The 24,776-nt window shown below is 35.7% G+C and overlaps 1 protein-coding gene across 1 annotated transcript; it reads left to right on the top strand.

Annotated features, from left to right (window-relative positions):
* The first annotated feature begins 11,814 nt into the window (after positions 1–11,814).
* Positions 11,815–16,292, top strand: LOC112720685 (tobamovirus multiplication protein 2A). Its single transcript, XM_025771720.2, has 7 exons — positions 11,815–12,072; positions 12,657–12,958; positions 13,676–13,775; positions 13,951–14,031; positions 14,108–14,212; positions 14,462–14,674; positions 15,812–16,292. Exons 2-7 carry the CDS (start codon positions 12,729–12,731, stop codon positions 15,917–15,919), a joined length of 837 nt encoding a protein of 278 aa, XP_025627505.1. The 5' UTR covers positions 11,815–12,072; positions 12,657–12,728; the 3' UTR covers positions 15,920–16,292.
* Positions 16,293–24,776: the final 8,484 nt, after the last annotated feature.

The following is a 24,776-nucleotide window of genomic DNA, read 5'->3' as shown; positions in this document are numbered from 1 at the left end:
TTGACTTTGGAGTTGAATTGTGTTTCAATTAAAGTAATAAAATTTTTTATTTGATTCTGTACTTCTCCTTTTGATTTTAATAAAGTAACCCATGTAAAGCGGCTAAAATCATCAACAATAGTAAAAAAATATTTATGATTATGAATAGAATTTTGTCGAAACGGACCCCAAATATCAAAGTGTAATAAATCAAAACTTGCATTGGCTTTGTTAAAACTTTGAGAAAAAGAAAGTTTCTTTTGTTTAGAAAGATGACAAATGTCACAAGCCTCGTCATGATGCATAGAGATAAAAGGAAATTGTTTATGTAAATGATTAAGTCTTTGCCCAGAAAGGTGTCCTAAACGAAAATGCCATATATTGGAAGGTGTAATGGGTGGAGATTGGATGGAATTTATGGAGTGTGTAGTGGATGAATTTTTACCGAAATTAGGTTCAAAGACATATAATCCCTCTCTCATTCTGGCCAAATCAATTGTCCCCAAATTGTTGCTCTGTAGAGTGCAAGAAGAAGATGAAAAAGTGAGTTCACATACGAGTGCTGAAGTAATTTTTGAAACAGAGATAATATTAAAGTTGAAATGAGGTAAATAAAGAACATCATGAAGAACCAAGGATGGTGAAAATTGAACGATGCCTTTATAAGAAACAGTAGTTCGAGAACCATTTGGTAAATGAACATTAATAGGAGAAATTTGTGTGTAAGAAATAAACCAAGACAAATTTGATGCAATGTGATCTGTGGCACCAGAATCAATGATCCAAGTATTCAAGAATGAATCTCGATTTGAAGAATTGTTAACAGTAGAAAAGGTATTGAAAGAACAAAGATAATGAGTAGTTGGACTTGGCAGAAGCTCAAGTTGGTTTGAAGGACGAGCTTCTTCATTGAAAGGAAGTGCCATGAAAGAAAAGTGTTGGGCTGACGAAAGGTCCAAAAGAGATTTCGGATGAAGTTGCTGGTGTGCCCTTTCTCCTTGATCCATGGATGTCAGCAGAGCTTAAGAGGAGCTCTGATACCATAATAAAATTGTGAAAGAATAGGAAAATAAAAGAATTGTGAAAGAAAAAGATGAAGAAATTTTATTGATTGTTGATTGAATGAATTGTAAATTATGAAGGTAAAACTAAGTATATATAGAGTATTGGCCTATGAAAGATAAAATTAGATAAAGATAAGATATAGATAAAGATAAAGATAACTATAAGATAAGATAAAGACTAAATTATAATTTAATTTGTGTATTCTGTTGGGCTGAATTTGTGGGCCGTGAGACGTCTTTATTGTTGTCATGGGCTAAGGTAGAAGAGTGGTTTAATAATATGAAAAGTTAAAATATATTTTAATAAAATATTTTTTTTATTATATTCTTAAACTATGTTCTTCGAACATAATTAACAAGACCCTATTTTAAATATTACTCAATAAAGTAATGAAGAAGTGATCATGTTTTCAACAACGAGGATTTGAAGACCAGACATTAGAAAATGATCTCATACTTTATCAAACTTTTGGAAAATAATATTTAATTTAGTCGGTGAAGTTATATTCGACCTCAATTTATTTTTTAAAATTTTAATTGCTTCTATTTAATCTTCTAATTTTATAAATATTACTCACATTATTCTTGTGACAACTTCCATCATAGAAACGTTATCAGAGAGATGATGTAGATAATCAGATATTATGTTAAATTTCTAATAACTATATTAAAGATATGTTAAAAATCTATACTTATTGATGCAAAGAGTTTCAGTTGCCACTAATATGGTCAATAAACATCTATTGTGTCTTTGATAATATTTTTGTGATAAAAATTATTTAAAAGACTAACATATGAGTAACGTTTGCAAAATTGAGAGACTAAATAAAAGTAATTAAAATTTTAGTAATTAAATTGAAATTCGTGTAAAAATTTAGAAATCAAATTGAGTATCAACTCAAATTTTTTGTTCATTTTTTTTGTTGATAAAAATATTAGTTTTATATTTGATTTATAAATACGATTTGGCTTTCCAACTGTGACTACTCTTATTATGAGGTGTGTGAGATCCTCTACTCTATCTATTATGTATAATGGTAATAAGTTGGAGAGTTTTCATCTGAAAAAGAGCCTTCGGCAATGAAACTCTTAATCGCCTTATTTTTTTGTTCTCTGCATGGAGAGGTTGGGGTATTTTATCTCTCAGTTGGTTGAATCAAGTAGTTGGGAGCCGATGACTGTGACCAGAGGAGTTCAACTATCTCTCATCTTATATTTACAGACGACCTGCTTCTCTTTTGTAAAGCTACAAGAACTCAAGTTCAGTGTGCTCTTTAGACCCTTAATTTATTCTGCAAAGCTTTAGGTATGAAGATTAGTTGTGAACAATCTTCTCCAAATATGTCTAAGCAGAAAAAAGAGAGGCTTACAAGGACCTTTTTCATCTGATTCTCTAACACTCTAGGTAAATATTTGGATGTTGTTTTGGGGCATTCTAGACCATCATGAGTGGATTGTAATGATTTGTTGGACAAGATCAGGACGCGCTTATCTTTGCGAAAAGGTAGATTCTTGAATATAACAATGTGGATTTGTCTTGCAAAATCAATTATCGCATCTATTTTGGTATAAAAAAATACAAGTAAGTTTTTTTCCCTTTTCTACTTACTATGATATTGATAAATTTTCCTGACAATTCGTTTAGAGTGGTAACAGTAGTTTTTAAGGAGATTCCATCTATCATCTTAGTCGGTCTTAATAAGTTTCAAGAAATTTGGTGGGTTTGCTCTAAGAGACTTACGTTTAACTAATTTAACTCTGCTTGGCAAGCTAGTTTGGCAGATCTTACACTATCCGAACAAGCTGTGAATTTAGGTAATGAGGAATAAATACCTTAAGGGTAAGGACATTTTTAACATTTAATCATCTTGTCACTCGTATGTGATCTGAGAATCTATTGTCAAAGTTGCAACTATTCTGAAAGACAGCTTCAAGTGAAAAATTGGTTCTCTAACTAATAGCTTCTAATTTTACTCGTGGATGAAAACGGATACCGTTGGTGAGAGGATGAATTTTACTGAGACTTCTAAATCTGATTTCTGCATTGGGAATGTTCTTGTGCATAATAACTAGCAGCTTAATCTTATATACTCACATATTCTGGAAGGGCTTGCAATGGAGATTCTATGGTATGGAAGAGACCAAGCTACAAACAACGAGGCAGAACCATTGCAGAATGACAAGGAATATTCAGCCAAATCAGGATATTACTGGCTACTAGAGCGCACTGTGACTTGGAATACTAGTTTGAATTTGAATTGGCTTTAGAGACTTAAAATTCCAGAAAAATTAAAGATCCTAATTTGGTTAAGCTTACATGAAGCCTTTCCAACCGCAACTATGTGGCACCATCTGTAAGCCGGAAAAATATTAACAAGTTAATTATGTAATTAAGATTGAGTTAAGAGGGTTTAAACCGCCTGGTCTGGGTTGAAAAATTTAAATTTTATAATTTAAAAATTTATAGATAAAATTTGAACTTACAAAATTATTTGGAGCACGAAAATATAATTATTTATGGCAAAATGTGTACTGATATTATAATTAACTGTACACACATAGGTCTGTCCGGTACTGTGTATGAGAAAAATAAAAGTGTAAAAATAACCAAAAAAAATATTTAGAATACAAATCAAAATACTTATCTTTAAAATTTTGATCCTAAGTGGGGCCTATAGGTAAAAGAACAAAAATGTCCCTCACTTAAAAGAGTCAAAACGTGACTCCATCCCCTAATTTCACACAATTTGCCAAATTTTGAGAGAAAGGTTCGAGCTTGAGAGAAGAGAGGCAAGAAATCACACAAAACACTATTCACTCTCCGCCTTTAAATCCACTTTTCTCACAAACCAGAGCTCCGATCAACAATCTGTTTGCGGCTACGCATTTCTCTCAATTTCCTCTACGTTTCTATGTAACTTTTGCGTGTAAGCTCAAACTCAATTTCTAATGGATTTTGACACATGTTCATATAGAATAAAATTGAATAGAGTTGGTTGAAGCATGGATTGGTGAGGAATTGATTGAGACTTAGATTGGCCGAAGAAAAAGACTCAAGAGGTTGGGACCGCCATCAAATAAGGTACGGGTTTTGATTTTGGATAATCTATATAATGCTATGTGAAAACCTAGGCTAATTGACCTTAAGATATTGATGAATTGATGTTGTTATTGATGATGTTTTAGTATGAATGTATGATTTTGTATGATATTAGATGTTGAATGAAAATGACCGAAGTCCTTGAATGATTGAATTTCTCTTGTTTGGTATGTGTTGGTGTTATGTTTGAATTATTGAAAATTAGAGTGGTTTATGATGAATATATGAAATTAAATTTGAAAAGATTGATTGTTGTTATTTAGAGGATTGTATGAAGATAAAATTTAAGAGTGAGATGAAGTTGGGTGTTTGATGTGTTGTGGTATGATTGTTGGAATTGGAGTTTTTTTTGAGGAATATATATATATATATATATATATATATATATATATATATATATATATATATATATATATATATATAATTGAATTTGGAGTGGATATTATTGTTTGTTTGGAAACTTTTCGTGAGGAATAAGATTAAGGGTGAGTAAGATTGAGATTTTGGAAGTGTCAAATTGTGTGATTTTAAGTGGATGAAAGTTGTATGATGGTTAAGGCGAGAATTGAATATTGGTTGCAAAAGAAAATGGTTTTGAAAAGGGTTGTTTTGGGTGTTGCAGAAAATGTGTTTTTGGTAAATTTTGATCAAACTTTGGAGGGCCATAACTTGGCACTCGGAACTTGAAAATTGATGAACTTTAAAATTGAAAATGTCTATTTTAAGACCGTCAAAGAATGGAGGGAAAATAATTTTTGGTGAAAAAGTTATGGGTGTTTGAAAATCGGTGGTTAAAACTGAATTATGCAGAATTCTGCAGAATTAGTTGCCGAACCAAGATTCCCGCGTATGCACGATTGTACTTGTAAGACCCGGTTAATTAACGGCTAATTAAATCATAAATGAGAATTTATTCTAGAAAGCCAAAAATGTTATTTTTATGGCTTAATATGATAGAGGAGATTGGGACGAGAATTTCGATACTAATTTTATAGAAAACGGACCAAGATTGGACCGAACGGGCCAAACCGGTCCAACCGGACCCAAAGTGGGCCCTTGGCCCAACTAAACTAAACCAAAACCCTAGTTTTCAGCACTCTCTCTCCTCATTTGTTACACACACACACGCTAAAATGGAGGCCATGGAGGGAAGAACACTCTCTCAAGTTCTCTCCCTTTGTTGATCTTCAAACCACCATAACTTTTGATCTAGAGCTCCGATTGCCGCACCGTTTGTGGCTACGCATTCACCGTAGAGAGCTCTACAAAACTCATACAATTAATCTTGAGGTAAGCTACGTTTTACTCTTTGAATTTCCAGCCTTGATTTCGAGTTTCATGAGCAAAAATGTTGAGATTTTGGGTTCTTTGATGTTATAGGACCCAACTCTCTTGAAGGAGAAGGTTAATCTTGTCTCCTTGGACTTTGGGTGTGGTAAGATTCTCAACCCTAGTATAATTTGTTGTTCTATGATGTTTGGGTATTGAGATGTTGTGTATGGGTATGATGATTGTGGCTTAGGTTGTGCATATGTGAATATTGGAGCTTGATTGGTGATTTTGGAAAGCTTGGGAGAGGGTTTGGTATGATAAAATCTGTTCTTGGAGGTGTTGATACCTTGAGAGCTTGCGGACAAGTGGTTTGGAAGTGCTCCGGTTGTGCTTGGGAAATCGGCTAAGGTATGGTTTCGGTTTCCTGTATCTAATATGTAATGTGGTAGGAAATACTTAGGCTAGAGGTCCTAAGATAGGCATTGAATTGTTGATGTTGTTGAATGGTTGAGATATATGATGTGATCATATATGTGATTATGAATATTGATGCCTTGATTGTGTGATATATGAGAAATGCATGTTGTGATATATGCTTGATAGATGATTGAGGTTGAATTGATGGGTGATACCATGTTGATGGTGAGTATGATGTTGATTATGTATAATGATGGTTGATTGGAAATAGTATTATTGGAAATTGGGGTGAGGGAGGATGTATGACATGATATTGTGTTTGTCCTTTAGCCATTTGATTGAGAAGTGTTAAAAGGGTTGGATGGTGATTTTGGGAAATTTGGTAAAATGTCAATATGTGAGTTGAGGATGGCTTGATGTTGATTTTGGTATATTTTGATTGATTTCAAAGAAAAGGGATGAAATTGGCATGTTTTGATTGATTTTGAAGAGTTGAAAGTGGCTTGTTTTGAAAATGGCACTTTATGGTTTTGTATGAAAACATGGTTTTTGGGCATAATTTGATGGGACATAACTTGGACTACAGATCCCTGTTTTGTGCCAAATTTATTTAGAAATGAAATTGGATCCGGGATGTCCATGCCGTTCGAAGAATGGGTGAAAAATGATTTAAAATGAGAAAATTATGTCCGTCGGAAGATTGGGGGTTGAATCTGTGAATTCTGCAGCTTTTAACTTAGAAAATTTTAGCAGAATGACCCCCCGCGCGTTGGCGCACTTGGCGCGTACGCGCCGTTCTTCGAGAAAGCACCATCCACGCGTGTGCGTGGTGTGCGCGAGCGCGTCAATGCGCTGCACCAAATGCCCAGCCATTTTCCAGAGAGTTGTGCCAGAGTTGTACCAGTTTTGTGCCTGGGGCGCAAGAGCACCCACGTGTACGCGTGGTTGACGCTCGCGCTCCCGCGCGTTTGACGCTTGCGCGTCGATGAGTTTTGTGGCCATCCACGCGTGCGCGTGGAGTGCGCGTACGCGTAGCCCTGTTTTCATCCCAAAGTTGATTTTTGAGTTTTAAAAGCCAAATTTCATACTTCTAAGCCTCCGATCTCACCACTTATGTCTTGAATCATTATGATATGCCTAGCATGAGAAAAAGGACTAGTGAATGTGGTAACTTGCGAGTGAAGTAAGGGGAAAAATGAATGATCATTGAGGATCAAAGATGATTATGTGAGATGCGGAGGATGGCGGTGGAAGTGCTTGTTGTGCCATGGGCCGAAGGGCCATAATTGTTAATGAATTGGCTGGTTATGGATTTAACCGTGAGCCGGATGGCTAGATTATTGCCGTGTTACGGCGGAGCCGTGATTATGGCTAAGTATAAATGCATATATGCTGTTGAATGAATTGTGAGTGTTTGCACTTCCACCATCGGAGATGAGGGTTTCCTTGGGAGGAAGCAATGGCTAGCCACCACGTGCTCCAGGTTGAGACTCGAAGCTCTTTCGACCCTATGTCGTAAGTGTGGCTGGGCACTGTGAAAGGCCCGGATGAGCTCGCCCTCGTAAATATTCACCAGTGAGGGTGATGGATATGGATCATGATTATGATCAAGTTTATGATGAGTATAACTCGAGTTAGGGATGCGCGACAGAGGGACAGTCCAATGGTTAGCTACCAGGACTTGTCTGGTTGGCTCTATAACCGACAAATGATATCATCAGCCACTAGGGACAGGCATGCATCATAAGCATACTACATGAATTGTTTGAGATTGCCTATTTGACTGCATATTACTTGCTAATTGTCTGAATGCCTTATCTGTTCCTATTTGTAAATCTCCTGTCTGATATAACTGTGTTTGCTATATTATACTCCTGCTGGTGGTTGGGAGGTCTAAAGGAATTGGAAAGGGAAGTATTAGTTAGACTGAAGGATCTTTAGTCAGTTGCCACTTACGGTTTAGTTTGTTTATAAGCTTTGATATTATCTGGAGGAAGTTCTAGGATTGCCTTCGGCTTTCCTCTATTATTATGTATTATATATGTGGAAGCTGTTACCATGCTGGGGACCTCTGGTTCTCACCCATGTGGATTTTGTGGTTTTCAGATGCAGGACGCGAGGCTTCTCGTTAAGGCATGCTGGAGACTTCCGGATTAGCAAAGATATTTGTTCTCGGGGCTCTGTTTTGGTTTATATGTTTTGCATAGATACTTTTATCTCCATTAAATAATACAAACTGTGATGACTCCTTCTAGAGGAGATTTTGGAGATTAGATTTCTGTATTTGTGTCCCTTTGGGTTTCCTTTGGGGTTTTCCTTATTTTATTATATGTATATATTACTATGCTCAGACCGGTTCTCTTCGCAACCGGATTTTGAGTCTTGATATTCCTGTTTTTGACACTCCCTTGTATATATATAATCTCGCGTTAGCTTATCCCTGTTCGTTACGTTATCGATCGGAGTGTTGCGCTTTCGAGTTACGGTTTTTGTTTACCCTCTTTCTACAATGGCTCCTAGCTATAATCAATCATTCATACTACTATACGTACTAAATTTTTGTTTTAGAGGTCGTAATATCTTGCCATCTCTGAATTATGACTTAAGCATAAGACTCTGTATGGTAGGGTGTTACAGTACTGCTTTTTCAAAAATGCTATTTTTGAATTATTAAACCTTTTTGGCAAGCTCGTAACCCTCTATAACTTCCGTATGAACTCTGAAAATCATATTTTTAACCTTGGTTGTATTGGGGATGAGATTAATGAATTTAAATTGGATTACTTCCCTATAAATCTTGTAAAATGAAATCTTTTAAAATGTTGTGGGATAGTGGTTCGTCCCACCCCCGGTGAGGACGGTAGCATAGTCCCGCTCACGAATTGAGGAGGTTGATTACTTTAATAAAGGATTGGGGTTATGATGGGTTATATCCTCTGAAATTGGTTGAAATTGTAAATTTGCTGTAAATGTGATATTGATTACTTTCCTGGAAAGGACAGTGATAAGGTCCCGCTTGCTCAGTGCATTGTTATATGGAAATGGTTGTTTTGTTCTGCCCACGGTGAGGATGGTGGTTTTATCCCGCTCATAGCTCAAGAATAATTATTTCTGTGATAAATACGATTATATAAAATTGTGATTTTGTTTTTGTTATAGTCTTGGTTATAACAATAGTTATGTTTGATTGTGAATAATCGATCATGAAGATATTTTATTGATGATCATGAGGAGAATTTTGTTTATCATGAGAGAGATGATGAGATATTAGGTTTGATTTGAGGTTACGACCAAAATATGATTTGATATGATAATTATGATGAGAAGTGAAATTATGATTGATGATGGTTAATTATGTCATTGATGAAATTGATTATGATGGATGATTGATTTGCAAGGATGTGGATTTTGTCCTACTTGTATGATTATGATTTAAATTTGATTACTGATTGGCAAGGACGAGGGTTTTGTCCCGCTTGCATTGCAAGGACGTGGGTTTGTCCCGCTTGCTAGGTTGATGGGGCATCGACACCGGGCATGGATGGTAGTTTTGTCCCACTTACTCGGAGTTGTGGTGTAGATGTGTGGAAGGTGACAGCGTACTCTCCCTCCCAAAACGTGACAGGGCATTTTGCCTGCCGAGACCGGCTTGACATAAATCCAGGATATAAATTTTCCTACATTCTCTCTGATTGCAATGTGACAGGGCACTCTTCTTCCTAAGACGTGACAAGGCACTCTCCCTTCTAAGACCAGCTTGTGATAAGTCCGGGTGATGTCCCCAGTGAGAAGATGACAGAGCACTCTCCCTCCCAAGACGTGACAGGGCACTCTCTCTCCTAAGACCGGCTTGTGATAAGTCCAGAATATTCCTCTTGGGGATGCACAAAAGAGAGATGATTTCTGGGTTAGCTACCAGATGTGTCAAGTCTGGCAGTATAACCAACACATGAGCTCACGGCCAGTAGGACATGCATGCATCATGTGCATTTGTTTGCCATTGCTTGGGTGTGCATAATTGTTTTGGTTTGCCTAGTTGATAGTCCTGTTTAACTGCTAATTGTATTACTTGTTCTAAATATTCTTATTTGTCATTGTTTGGTATGATTGCTTGTGTGTGTGTTTGCATTTTTATTAAAAGAATAGAGATTAAAATTAATGATGATGATTGTTGAGAATGGATAAGATTGGTGGTAGATTAAAATATTCTTACCTTAGCAATTATACCCTGCATGAATTAGTTAAGACCCTAAGCTTGGATTCCTGCGAAGTTGGAGATCAGGATTTTTTCGAGGGTTCGTATTTTCTTTTGCAGTCTTTATTCGAAACTGTTATCCTACTGGGAACCTTCGGGTTCTCACCCATCGTGAATTTCTTGTTTTTTCGATGCAGGACGCAACGCACCTCGTTGAGAGTGTGGGATTTCAGGTGATGACGCGAAGAGGATTCTTTTGTGATATTTTGTTTTGATACTAGAGATTTTTCCACTTTTAAAACTTTGTTGTACATGACTATATATTCCTCTTAGAGGTTTTTATTTGGAGAAATAACCTTTCTATTTTGTATATTCCCTAGTATTATAATATTTTAGCCGGCTTTTCTTCGCGGGTCGAGACTAATAATTAACATGTATATATGTTATTATGTATCTTCACTTTGGACTCATGATGTATTCCATTTTTGTATACGATGTTATCGATTTAACACGTTCGTGTGTGTTTAACAGTTTTCGATGTTTAAATTTTTTTTACTGGCTCCTAGTTATAATATTATCTTTTTATAACCATATATGTATTTTCTTTTCTAAGTGTCATAATGCCTCGCTATCATTGATAGGGTATTACATTTATGATATCAGAGCAGTTCGTCCTTGTAGAGCCTGAGAGATGGACTAATTATGTTTCTGAGTATACTCTGAGTTGTGTTTTTATGTTGTTTAGGATATCTACATGATAAATATAGCATAACTGTTCATAAGTATAATTTTAGAAATTCAAAGCACTAGACTTAAAACATTGAAACTGATCACCTTAATATCAATTATTTGGTGTGGACATGACCCAAATGACAAAGAATAGAGCTCGCAAAAATACTAATGTAATAGATAGGATTTATCCTATGCTAATATTACAATATTTTTTTTCAAAAAGACATAACTTAATTTATATTTTCCTGAATCCTGTTTTTTCTTCTTTTCTTTGTTTTTCTTTCATTATGTACACCAAAAAATATTTAATTTACAAATTATATATTTAATTATTTATAATTAAAAAAAGATAGACTAAACAATTTTTTAGCTAATAAATATATAATCAATAATAACATAATTTTAATTATTATTGCTCTTTCAGAAAACGAAAGAACTTACATAATTAATTAATTTCTTTATATTAGGTGTACTTGAGTTATAAAATTATTGGTCATATAATATGATGATTAATTTTTTGGTGTATATAATATGATTGTAGAAATAATTGTGTAAATATTTAAAGAGTTAAAAATTGAGTTTTATTTAATAGGTTAAGAATATATAATATTTTAAAAGTTTTATTTAATTATATTATTTTTTAAATGGTTATTTATGGTGAGAAATTAACAAATAATTTATAAAACTTAAATCTTGAAAAGAAAAATAAAAATAATTATTTTTAAATTTATTTATTTTTTATGTTTAATTATTCGATCAGTCTTTATAATTTTATCAAATTTTTAATTAAGTCTTTACAATTTAAAATTTTTTAGTAAATTCATGTATTAGATTTTTTTAATTAGATCATTACTAACTATTTTTATTTAAAAATATGAAATGTTATTCGAACATTTATTTTTGTATTTGACGTGAAATAATTTATAAAATATTATAAAACCAAATATTATAATATTATTATGACTTTTTAAAAGCTAACTAGTTAAGAATTAATTAACAATTTTTATCTAGTACAGGAAATCAATTATAAGCTTTTAAACGGGGAAGAATTAATTGAAAGTTTGCTAAAATTACAAGAAAAATAGAATTGTTTAACGCCAATGTGTGTTCGGGGTGCCAAACCAGCAACACACAAGGGTATTAATGTCATTTAAGTTAATTAAATTTAATTGTATTTTCTTTTTCCTAATCATTGATATTCCGGTCACCGTTTTCTTTTTTCTTTCTTTGCTGTTCCATTTTCTATATTTGAGCGATTTCGAGAAGCGAGAGGATCAGAAAAAGGGAAAGCTTTGTCAATCGGAGTTCTAACTGTGAGTGATTCTCACTTCTATGTATCGCAGCTCTCATCAACATTTTGTTTTTTTCTTACCTTTCTTTTGATTTTAATTTTAACCTTTTACATTTTCTCTTAGTTGATTATTTTTTATTTTTTTATTTTTTTTGGTAGATTGCATCCTTACGAATTTCCTGAGCTAGATTCTGTCGGAATTTTGGTCGATAGTCTCATAACTAACATGGTCAATGTTAATAAATAAATAAATAATTGGGGACATCCTAATTATTCATATTGGAAAATTATAACAATGTTATTGATTTCAGTGACATAACATTTTCTCTTAGGTGATTATGTTTCTGAATAAAGAATGAGAAAAAATAAGGTTATGGGTTAGAATATACCAGAGCAATTGACCTAGACAATTGTCTTCTTAGAACCCCTAAGGTTGAAAATATATGTGACTAAGTGATTGTCATTGTTTTTTGTGCTTGTTAAGGTTGTATATGGAGCATTAGTTAAGACATCAGCGTCTCTGTTAAGGTTGAATCTGACTGCTTGAATTACTGGTCTTATTTGACATTAGTACTGATGGAAATGCCTTTTGTTTTTTTCCCCCAGAAATTATAGTTGGAATTGGTCACATTATTGAATTCTGGTTGAGGAGTTGAAGGGTATTATAGGTAGGGGAGGATGGGTTGTAAGGGTTGCTGGGAGTGCCTTCTGAAGGTTCTGAACTTCTTTATGTCCCTTGCTGGTCTGGCCATGGTGGGCTATGGGATTTATCTGCTGGTTCAATACAATAACCATCCACATGACACTTTAATAGTTCCTACTGATCAGACTCTTGTTCAACTTGGCCGTCCAATGCTTGTAGCTGTGAATCTCTCCGACAGCATTTATGATGATTTACCGAAGGCTTGGTATGGATGCTGCTCTTTTCTTTCAATTGAGAAATGTGTTGCGGGACTAGTTGTAGAGTAATGAGGAAATAATAATTCTTTTGTTATAAATTTTGCTGCTGCAATATTTTGCTGGTTTTTAATTTTTTATTTTTTTTAGTTTATATATTTTAGAAAAGGAAAATTCACTCCAACTTACTTTGGAGAAGATAATCCGTAAAATTGAATCGGAACTTTGTGCTAACCTAGGAGTTGAACCTATTCAATTTCTATTTGATCAAGCTCAGTAAGAGCTGCAATGTGAAGCATTTGGGATGGCTACTAATAGATTTTAGTTATGTAACATATAAAACTTTAGAAGGGCTAGTCACGCTTCACTAATTTGGTGCAAATGATGCATTAGGTTCATTCTTATTGCCAGGGTTGAAGGAATCAAAGTTAATAATGGACTTGGCTTATTAACTGTGTAGATTTCTATGCAAAATGTGAATTTGAAGTTCTTTTATTTCTTCAATGTGTGGTTTTAAATAGATTAGCGACATCTAAGGTGCTGAGTAAAGAAAGACAACTAGAGAAAAATACCAGATGTAGTCTTGTGTGCTTCATGAATTCGGTCTGCATTCACCACAATGATTGAGTTATTGCCACATTTACATTGCTACTTCTATTAGAGGAAGTTGACAGAGCTCAAGCTTCTGTCATTGAACTCTCTTTCACTGCTTGTGTTCATGCATGCAGGTTTTTATATGCTTTTATTGGTGTTGGGGCGATTCTGTTTGTCATTTCTTGTTTTGGATGTGTCGCATCTATGACACGGAGTGTGTGCTGCCTGAGCTGTGTATCCTTATAGATTGTCTTTCGTTGTAGGCAAGATATTCAATGGGCTCCTAAATTTTCCACTAGCATACAAAAGCATGAGATGAATAATCTCTTCCACACTCTCTTTCTGTTTTAATTAGAACTATTTAATATATTTATCTCAAAGGAATGACTATTTCCTTAACCCAGCAAAGTATGCATTTTTGGTGATACTATTGATCTTGCTAGAGCTGGCTTTTGCAGCCGTTATATTTTTCGACAAAGGCTGGAAAAAGGTAATTTCTTTCAATGTTTAACTGGGGTGTGAAATTGATGTTATATTCAGCAAATTACAGATTATATTTCTTTCAGGAAATTCCACAAGATGAAACGGGATATTTTGATATGGTATACGGATTTCTAAGAGAGAACTGGGATATTGTGAGGTGGGTTGCTCTTGGAATTGTTGTATTCGAGGTAAGCAAGAACTGATATGATTGGAATTCAAAAGAAAGCAATGTTGTTTTGTGGCCATGTGTCCTGTGCATATACTCATGGAAAATAGGTGCACCCACTAGGATCAACAATCACCTCTAGAAAGGATGTTTCGAAGTAATACCATCTTATTTTTGGGCATGACCTTTTTTTTTTTAATCAAGAAAGTAAATTGGTTATTTTATTGATAAGGTGGATGTGATGTGCCTTGTTATGTTTCTGGAATTGCAGGCCCTTCTTTTCTTGTTAGCACTTATTGTTAGGGCCTCAAACAAGCAAGTGGATTATGATAGTGATGAAGAGTACATTAATCCAAGGCACCAGGCCCGTCAACCTTTGCTCAATAACAAACCAGCTAGCCCAGTAACAGGTGTACCAGTTGCCGGCACACTTGATCAGCGCCCAAGCAGAAATGATGCATGGAGTACACGGATGAGGGAAAAGGTGCAATATTTTTTTCTCTGCAGTTTACTTAGTCCATTCTTCTTGTTTGTGATTCTGTTTTCTTTTTTCATCCGTGTAACTGTTAACTGTGTCAGGCTGGCAACAAGCTAAGTTTGGCTGACGAGCTCAAGGCTTGTTTTTTTAGCTTACCAAGCTTAAGCTCATGTCTCGGATTGAGACTAAAATTAAACTCATAATAATGGCCCATTCTTTATCTTTCACAAGTTTGGTTCATTAGTCTGCAACCTAATTAGATATAATATTGAGTAATTAGAATATAATTTAAGCTATTTTTATTGAGTAAAAACTCATCCTTTTTTTAATTTCCTTTTAAACCCTTTAGTATCTGGGACTGTGTTTTTTATTGCTGCTTGAGGGTGGGACTTCCCAGCAATAAAGTTGATACCTTGTGATTTGGAAATCACGGGTTTAAATCATGCAAAAAACCTCTCCATTTATGGAGGTCAAAGTGTCAAACAATGTATGCTTACCCTTCCCAGTCCCCACCAGGTGGGAGCCTTGTGCATTGAGTTGGGGGCCTTACCAGTTGATTGCCGATTGATGAACATGGTTAATTACAGCTGATTTTGTCTTCGCGGGAGTTAGAGTAATGAATTGGTGATATAGAGTTTGAACTTGGCTCATTGAGCATGAATACTTGTTAGATTAGACCAAACTAAGGTCATTTCAACAAGATGACTTTGAGCTTAAGCTTCAGCACACAAATTGTCAGCAAACTGAACACCTACCCAAACTCATCCTTGCTCAGCTCATTGATCATTTGTGCTATTACACTGTGGTAAAGGTCTCTTGAACCATGGAAGGTTCATACTTTGTTTTGTTTTTTGTTTCTTTTGTTTGTTTTTTTTCCTCAATAACAAGTATAATTGCCTATAAACTCCTTTGAAAGGTGCTTAGGCAAATTAGCAAACTCACCTCCTTGATTTTGCTTTTAAAAGTTCAATGATATTTTATTGACTGAAAGCTTTTAGCAAATAGGTACATTTTCATAAATGGTTTTTTATCTAACAATGGCACAATCCTTGCAGAATCATTACTTATTATTATTATTATTATAATGAAAAAAATGATTACGGTATTGCATGCGGTTGTCTGACACTAATCATGCTCATGCAGTATGGTTTGGATACATCTGAATTTACATACAATCCATCAGAGTCGCACAGGTTCCAGCAACCAAATCCGCAACCAACTGAAGAAAGGAGCCGTTGCACCATCATGTGATAAATGTATCCCTCCAAAGCTTTTTCAGGTTGACTTCGAATGATTGTTTGGCAATGACTTGAGATTAGAAGGTTGTCTCACGAAAAAGAAAAAAAACAAAAAAACAAAAAAACAAAAACAAATCGTTTTGTGTGTCTCAAGTTTGTAGACAAGTTCCACTTCACATGATCCCCATCTCCACTTTTTTTCTGTTACAATGGCAACAACGTCTTCAGTTTGTTGTGTGTATGTGTGTAACATTCTGGGTGAGACATTAGTATTGTTATGATGTTGCTTATGTTTATGTCCATAGTTTAACCCAGCGAATGAAATCAGTGTTTATGAGGTTGATATTATTCTCTTATAAAAGTTGAAACCAATGCTTTTTATGTAATGATTCTGAAGTGTTCCTGTGTTTGTCACCGAGTTAGTAATGTGAAGAGAAATTGGTGCAAGAAGTTGTGGATACAATTTTGAAAGTGTTTTCAAACACCCAGTATAGACTATGCTGCATGTAGGGTGGCAATAAGGGAAGTCCGTCCTGCCCCACCTACTGAGGTGGTCCTGCTCGTCCCGTTTAATGGTGGGTTAGCGGGTCAAGTCCCGTGAGGTGGTCCTGCTCGTCCCGTTTAATGGTGGGTTAGCGGGTCAAGTCCCGTTTAACAGTGGGTTAGCGGGTCAAGCCTATCAAAACTCTTTTTTTTTTTTTGTATAAACTACTAAATATTAAATAATATATATAATTTTATAATTATTTTAATAAATTTATAATTTTTAAATTTACAAACATTAAAGTTTTTATAATTATAAATATGTAATAAACATAATCATAAAACAAGTTTTTTGAAACAAAATAATAAAATTAATATTGTCCAAACTCTAAAGCAAAACAGTGTCTAAAATATATAATTAAACATCTCTAAGTTTATATTAATCAAACATAAAATATAATTTAAAATATAACTTAGAACATCTTCAATTATCACCTTCATCCTCTTGTAAATGAATATCATAGAAATTTGTAAAAAAAAAAAACTCTAACCAAAAAGACGCCTGATTCGCCATGAAAACCCGCCAAAGTTTACGGTTAGGTGTTACGGGTTAGACGGATTTTTTAAGTTTAGAAGTTTTAAATTTCCAGCCCAATTCGTCTTTTTTGGCGGGTTATGCGGGCCGGCCTGACAGGTTTTGACCCGTTTACCACCCGTAACTGCATGCATCGTGGTGTCTGTTTTTTTTTTTTTTTTTTGGTCGGTGAATTGGACAACCCCCAATTCTAGGTTACACAACACACACCCACTCACACACCCATTAAAGGTTCTATCACTATCCAGCTATAGCTGGGATTCGAACCTAAGATGTGGCTTCTGTGAGGCCAACATATTGGCCATTGGTGCAACACCTCGGCCATGTGGTGTCTGTTTATGTGCAAACTTGTTTCTGTTAGAAGGTTGCAAAAGTTTTGCAGCACACATAAATGTATTACAAAAGAGTTCAATAATTTCTCATACTTGAAAGTGTTGACGTAAAAATGTGTAGACTTTGGTGAAAATATAAATTTTGCTCTTTTTTCATTTATTTTGTTATTTTGCTGGATTAACATTTGAGCAAGTGTCCTATCAAAAAAAAAAAAAAAAGAACATTTGAGGAAGTATTTTTAACTTTTAATCTGGTCATCGTCATCCTATTGGCAAAAATGCAAGCTGCTGCCTTCAATTCATGATACATTTATGCCAAAATTACATTGGCATATAACATTTTCGAGTGAAAGTAAAAATCGATCTCTGAATTTCTTTTATCAAACATTTAGGTTTCTAGCTAAACGTCATATCCAGTGACATCTCAAGGATTATTTTCGTTGGACGAATAGTTTTTATATTAGTTTTTTTCGAATATTTAAAACATTCTATTTTTATTTTAAATATTTTTTTGTCTTATTTTAATTTTTGGTTAAAATAAAAAAATTTTCTTCTAAAAGTACCCTATTTTTTTATGGTACCTAAAAGAGAATCATAACAAAAGAAAGAATATTTTTAACAAGAAAATTTTAATTTTGACTAAGGATTAAAATGGGATAAAATATAATATTTAGGATAAAAATAAAATATTTTAAATATTAAGAACAAAATTATAACTTGGCTCAAACCTTAGAAACTAAAGCAATATTTTATCCTTTCTTTTGTTAATCACTAATGAAGCTATTATACATGGTCATCATCAATGTAAAATAGGACACCTTGGTATCTCTTCCAAAATATTATTATTATTATTATTATTATTATTATTATTATTATTATTATTATTAATGAAACAACGTTTTAGAAGGATCATTAAGATGGAATAAATTGTGTTATAAAATAACTATTATAAAGGAAGCTCACTTTTCCTGACTCAAATTTAATTTTGTTTGGACAATTAAACTCGACTCAGTATTTTCTTATTACAAATCCCATATCTTTTAAGTAAAAAGTCTCTAAACGAACAATGTAGCTCTTGTTTTTAGAAGAGCGAATTCAAAGTACCTAACGACATATTGTTCCATTCTATATATGTTGTGGATAATTCTATGATAAAATAGTTTTGTGAGTGAAGAGAATAAAAAAAAAATATTGATATGGCCGTTATAACTCATTCTTAATGCTATAATTTGATAATATACTTTTTAGATTAGTTATCAATAATGAACATCAAAAGAAATATTATAACGTCCTGATATGTTATTACTCTCCATTAATGCTAATTATTCAAGAGTATAATTGTCGATGCTTCATCCCAAGATATAAAAAGGAGGTAAAACGTTTATTTGATTCATTATTCTGCAAAACTTATTACTCGCTTACTGACTTGAGCGTCGGAGTACCTTTTACAGGTACCTACCTTTTGTTCTCTCACTGCTGATGTATACCTTATCCTGATGGAAAGCTTACAAGTATTCACCGGCGGACGAGCTATACACTAGTCAACCTCCACAAGAACAATTGGCTCCCACCGTGGGGCCTCAAGATAAAAACCCTTCTTTCTATAGGTCCTAAAACTCCCATACCTGCTCATGGCTGACCTGCCTCCCCCCACACCATCTAAGCTTCTTCGAATGGTAACGGAGTTACAACAGGCTAATCAGCGCATGACGGAAGAAAATCAGCGAATGGTGAATCAAATAGCCGAGCTAACCAATACTCGGATTGAAAATAATAACAATGAGCAGCCAGAAGACGATGAAGAACATTTCGATCCAACACACATTTTGAAAACTCAATAACCAGAGGAAAACCAGCAAAATGATGATGATGATGAATTGGACAACGTTGTTGGTCCATTCACGGCCGATGTTATGAGTTTCAAACTGCCTAGGAACTTCACCTTACCACTCACATTGACTCCCTACAATGGCATAGGAGACCCAAAAAAACACATCAAGAAATTCCAATCTCTGGTGATCGTAAACAGTGCTTCTGATCCTATTCTATGTCATTGTTTTCCTATCTTTTTAGACGGTCTGCACTTGATTGGTTTTCATCTTTTCCTGTAGATTCAATTCCAAGCTTTCAGGAGCTCGCCAAGCAATTCGAGAATCTGTTCACTGCATTTTCCTTCTATTTACATGATTTTGACTATCTGAACACCATCAAGCAAGGGCAGCACGAAAGATTAAAGGACTATATCACCCGCTTCACCAAAGTGGCAATGAGCATTCCAAACCTCCACCCCGAGGTGCACCTGCATGCTATAAAGAGTGGACTCTGTCCAGAAAAGTTCCAAGAAACTATCATAGTGGCCAAACCCAAAAACTTGGTCGAGTTTCACGAAAAAGGCTAAAGGTCAAATGGAAATCTAAGAGCTATGCCAAGCTCGGAAATATGAGAAGAATCAAAACAGTAAGGATGACGATAAAGTTCGGGACAACAAGAAACCTTTCCGGCTGGCACCACGTTATGATTCTTATACCCAGTTCAACATCGAAAGGGAGAAAATCATCAAAGAAATACTAAATTTGAAGCTAAAACCTCCTCGAAAGGCCAGAATATACCAAGATACAAAAAATGTGTACAAGACAAATTACTGTGCTTTTCACCAGAAGCACGGACACACTACCGATGAGTCTGTCATCGCCAAAGACTTGCTTGAGCGCTTAGCTCGGCAAGGATATTTGGACAAATACATTAGCGTCCACATCTAAAAGCGCAACACACATCAATTTGACTCATATTTTGCAGGTCAATCTTCTCGAGATAAGGAAAAAGCGCATACAGCTCATATCTGAAGGCTTCGCCGATGGTGGAGCATCAAGCTCTACTGGCAAATGTACTTACCGAGCTATGCTCACTGTAGAAAGCACCATTAACAATCATCAAAGTGTGTCAACCTTCCTTGAAATGACATTCCAACCGTCAAATTTCAATTTAACCGAACTTAATTTAGACAACCCAATTGTCATCTCTATTCAATTGGGAGACCTAATAGTTCGGAAAGTCTTGCTGGACCTAGGAAACAATGCGATGTTCTATTCTACTCCACATTTCAAAAGATGAAGTTTAGTAATAACATACTACAGCCATCCACTGGAGACTTGGTAAGATTTTCAGGTGAACGAGTACCCGTGTTGGGATCAGTGTAGTTACAAAAAACACTCGCTAAGAATCCTCTAAACAAATTTTAGATGTTCAATACCTTGTGGTTGATTGTTTCAGTCCTTATAACTTAATACTTGGCCGACCTTTTTTGAATAAGTTCGGCGCAATTATATCTACAATTCATCTCTGTGTGAAGTTTTATGTGCAGGACAATCTTGTTGCAACAATTCATAGTAACCATCGTGAAGCTCGGCATCATTATAACATTAGTCTCAAAATGCCTAACTGAGCTATAGGTGCACAAGTAAATGTCGTCCACAACTCGCTCGAGCTTCCTTCTTTAGCCAAGTTAGACCCACACGCCGAGTTTTAAGATCGTCCTACCTTGATGGAGAAGTTAGAGAAAATCACTTTAACTAACGATCCAAACAAGTTCACTTTTATAGGTTTAACAATGCAGACTGACAAAAGGAAAAAAACTTGTCCTATTCCTCCAACAAAATGCCGACCTCTTCGCTTGGACCCCTGCTGACATACCAGGCATTGATCCTTCTGTAATATCTCATAAACTGGCAATTAACTCATTAGTCTGACCTATAACACAGAAAAAGCGCAACCTTGGATCCGAAAAGAAAGTAGCGTCCCTGGAGGGGACCAAGCTCATTGATGTCAACTTCATTCGAGAAATCTGGTTTACAACATGCTTAGCTAATGTTGTCATGGTAAAGAAACATAATGGTAAATGGCGCATGCGTCGACTTTACTGATTTAAATAAAGCATGTCCTTAAGATGCATATCATTTACCATCCATTGATGCTTTAGTTGATAATTCATCAGGCTAACTTTAAGTTTTATGGATGCATACTCTGGTTATAACCAGATCCTCATGCATCCATCAGACCAAGATAAAACTGCTTTCATAACTGAATACGGCAATTTTTGTTATAAAGTTATGCTCTTTGGCCTTAAGAATGCAGGAGCTACTTACCAGAGACTCATGAACAAAATGTTCGCCAAGCAAATTGGTCGAAACATCGAAGTCTATGTTGATGACATGGTTGCCAAAACCAAAGTCGGCAAGTCTCACGTGCACGATCTTGAGGAGATTTTCACATAAATTTGGCAATACAACATGAGGTTAAACCCTGAAAAATGCGCCTTTGGTATCCAATGAGCTAAATTTCTCGGTTTTCTATTGACAAGCCGAGGTATAGAGGCAAATTCAGAAAAATGCTGAGCTGTTTTGGACATGCAAAGTCCTCAAATAGTCAAAGAGGTCTAATGACTAACAGGAAGACTCGCTGCTTTATCAAGATATTACCTTGTTTAGCTTCCAAATCTTTCCATTTTTTTCAATCACTCAAAAAAAAAAAAACAACTTCAAATGTGATGATGAATACGAAACTACTTTTTCAAATTTAAAAAATGATTATTTCAAATCCTCCCATTTTACAAAAGTCTGAACTTGGAGAAGAACTTTATCTTTATCTTTCAAATCCTCCCATTTTACAAAAGTCCGACCTTATTTCCAGAGTCATACCATCAATGTTCGAACCGACCAGCTGCTACGACAAGTGCTCACAAAACCAGAACTAGCTGGAAGATTAATAAAGTGGTCAATAGAATTATCTGAGTTTGATATCAAATACCAATTCTGAGGCTCAATCAAATCACAATACCTTGCCGACTTTGTTGCCGAGTTTAATGCTCATATCTCCGATGATATGCCAGCAGAATGGATGTAAGACCCGGTTAATTAACGGCTAATTAATCTATAAATGAGAATTTATTCTAGAAAGCCAAAAATGTTATTTTTATGGCTTAATATGATATAGGAGATTAAGACGAGAATTTCGGTACCAATTTTATAGAAATCGGACCAAGATTGGACCGAACGGGCCAAACCGGTCTAACCGGACCCAAAGTGGGCCCTTGGCCCAACTAAACTAAACCAAAACCTTAGTTTTCAGTACTCTCTCTCCTCACAACACACAAACACACGCTGAAATTGTGGAGAGGAAGGGAAGAACACTCTCTCAAGTTCTCTCCCTTGGTTGATTTTCAAACCACCATAACTTTTGATCCAGAGCTTCGATCGCCGCACTGTTTGTGGCCACGCGTTCACTGCGGAGAGCTCTACAAAATCATACAATCAATCTTGAGGTAAGCCACGTTTTGCTCTTCGAATTTCCAGCCTTGATTTCGAGTTTCATGAGCAAAAATGTTGAGATTTTGGGCTCTTTGATGTTATAGGACTCAACTCTCTTGATGGAGAAGGTTAATCTTGTCTCCTTGGACCTTGGGTGTGGTAAGATTCTCAACCCTAGTGTAATTTATTGTTCTATGATGTTTGGGTATTGAGATGTTGTGTATGGGTATGATGATTGTGGCTTAGGTTGTATATATGTGAATATTGGAGCTTGATTGGTGATTTTGGAAAGCTTGGAAGAGGGTTTTGTGTGATAAAATCTATTTTTGGAGGTGTTGAGACCTTGAGAGCTTGTGGACAAGTGGTTTGGAAGTGCTCTGGTTGAGCTTGGAAAATCGGCTAAGGTATGGTTTTGGTTTCTCGTATCTAATATGTAATGTGGTAGGAAATACTTAGGCTAGAGGCCCTAAGATAGGCATTGAATGGTTGATGTTGTTAAATGGTTGAGATATATGATGTGATCATATATGTGATTATGAATATTGATGCCTTGATTTTGTGATATATGAGAAAATGCATGTTGTGATATATGCTTGATGAATGATTAAGGTTGAATTGGTGGGTGGTACCATATTGATGGTGAGTATGATGTTGATTATGTATAATGATGGTTGACTGGAAATGGTATTATTGGAAATTGGGATGAGGGAGGATGTATGACATGATATTGTGTTTGTCCTTTAGCTATTTGATTGAGAAGTGTTAAAAGGGTTGGATGGTAATTTTGGGAAGTTTGGTAAAATATCAATGTGTGAGTTGAGGATGGCTTGATGTTGATTTTGGTACATTTTGATTGATTTCAAAGAAAAGGGATGAAATTGGCATGTTTTGATTGATTTTGAAAAGAGTTGAAAGTGGCTTGTTTTGAAAATGGCACTTTATGGTTTTGTATGAAAACATGGTTTTTGGGCATGCTTTGACGGGACATAACTTGGATTACGGATCTCTGATTTGTGCCAAATCTGTTAAAAATGAAATTGGATCCGGGATGTCCATGTCGTTCGAAGAATGGGTGAAAAACGATTTAAAATGAGAAAGTTATGTCCGTCAGAAGATTGGGGGTTGAATCTGTGAATTCTGCAACTTTTAACTTAGAAAATTTTTAGCAGCATGACCCTCCGCGCGTAGGCGCACTTGGCGCGTACGCGCCGTTCTTCAAGAAAGCACCATCCACGTGTGCGCGTGGTGTGCGCGGGCGCGTCGATGCGCTGCACCAAATGCCCAGCCATTTTTCCGAGAGTTGTGCCAGAGTTGTGCCAGTTTTGTGCCTGGGGCGCAAGAGCACCCACGCGTACGCGTGGCTGATGCTCGCGCATCGTTTGGTTATTTTTCAACCCGCGCGTTCGCGCATATGACGCTGGCGCGTCGATGAGATTTTGTGGCCATCCACGCGTGCGCGTGGAGTGCGCGTACTCGTGGTCCTGTTTTCATCCCAAAGTTAATTTTTGAGTTTTAAAAGCAAAATTTCATACTTCTAAGCCTCCGATCTCATCACTTATGTCTTAAATCATTATAATAGGCCTAGCAATGAGGCAAGGGGCTAGTGAATGTGATAACTTGCGAGTGAAGCAAGAGAAAAATGAATGATCAATGAGGATCAAAGATGATTATGTGAGATGCGGAGAATGGCGGTGGAAGTGCTTGTTGTGCCATGGGCCGAAGGGCCGTAATTGTTAATGAATTGGCTGGTTATGGATTTAACCATGAGCCGGATGGCTAGATTATTGCCGTGTTACGACGGAGCCATGATTATGGCTAAGATAATGAATATATGCTGTTGAATGAATTGTGAATGTTTGCACTTCCACCATCGGAGATGAGGGTTTCCCTGGGAGGAAGCAGTGGCTAACCACCACGTGCTCCAGGTAGAGACTCGAAGCTCTTGTGACCCTATGTCGTAAGTGTGGCCGGCACTGTGAAAAGCCCGGATGAGCTCGCCCCCGTAAATATTCACCAATGAGGGTGATGGATATGGATCATGATTATGATCAAGCTTATGATGAGTATAACTCGAGTTGGGGATGCGCGACAGAGGGACAGTCCAATGGTTAGCTACCAGGACTTGTCGGGTTGGCTCTATAACCGACAGATGATATC

Source organism: Arachis hypogaea, chromosome 11 (assembly GCF_003086295.3).
Source record: "Arachis hypogaea cultivar Tifrunner chromosome 11, arahy.Tifrunner.gnm2.J5K5, whole genome shotgun sequence".
Lineage (NCBI taxonomy): Eukaryota > Viridiplantae > Streptophyta > Magnoliopsida > Fabales > Fabaceae > Arachis > Arachis hypogaea.
Note: the sequence above shows the minus strand (reverse complement) of the source record. Positions and strands in the feature narration are given on the sequence as shown.

Bases quoted from the DNA above. Each gene is read 5' to 3' on its own strand.
- LOC112720685 (XM_025771720.2), top strand. From the start codon at position 12,729: ATGGGTTGTAAGGGTTGCTGGGAGTGCCTTCTGAAGGTTCTGAACTTC. The intron at 13,776-13,950 runs GTATCCTTATAG...AACCCAGCAAAG, and splicing joins GTGTGTGCTGCCTGAGCTGT to TATGCATTTTTGGTGATACT. The intron at 14,675-15,811 runs GTGCAATATTTT...ATGCTCATGCAG, and splicing joins GTACACGGATGAGGGAAAAG to TATGGTTTGGATACATCTGA.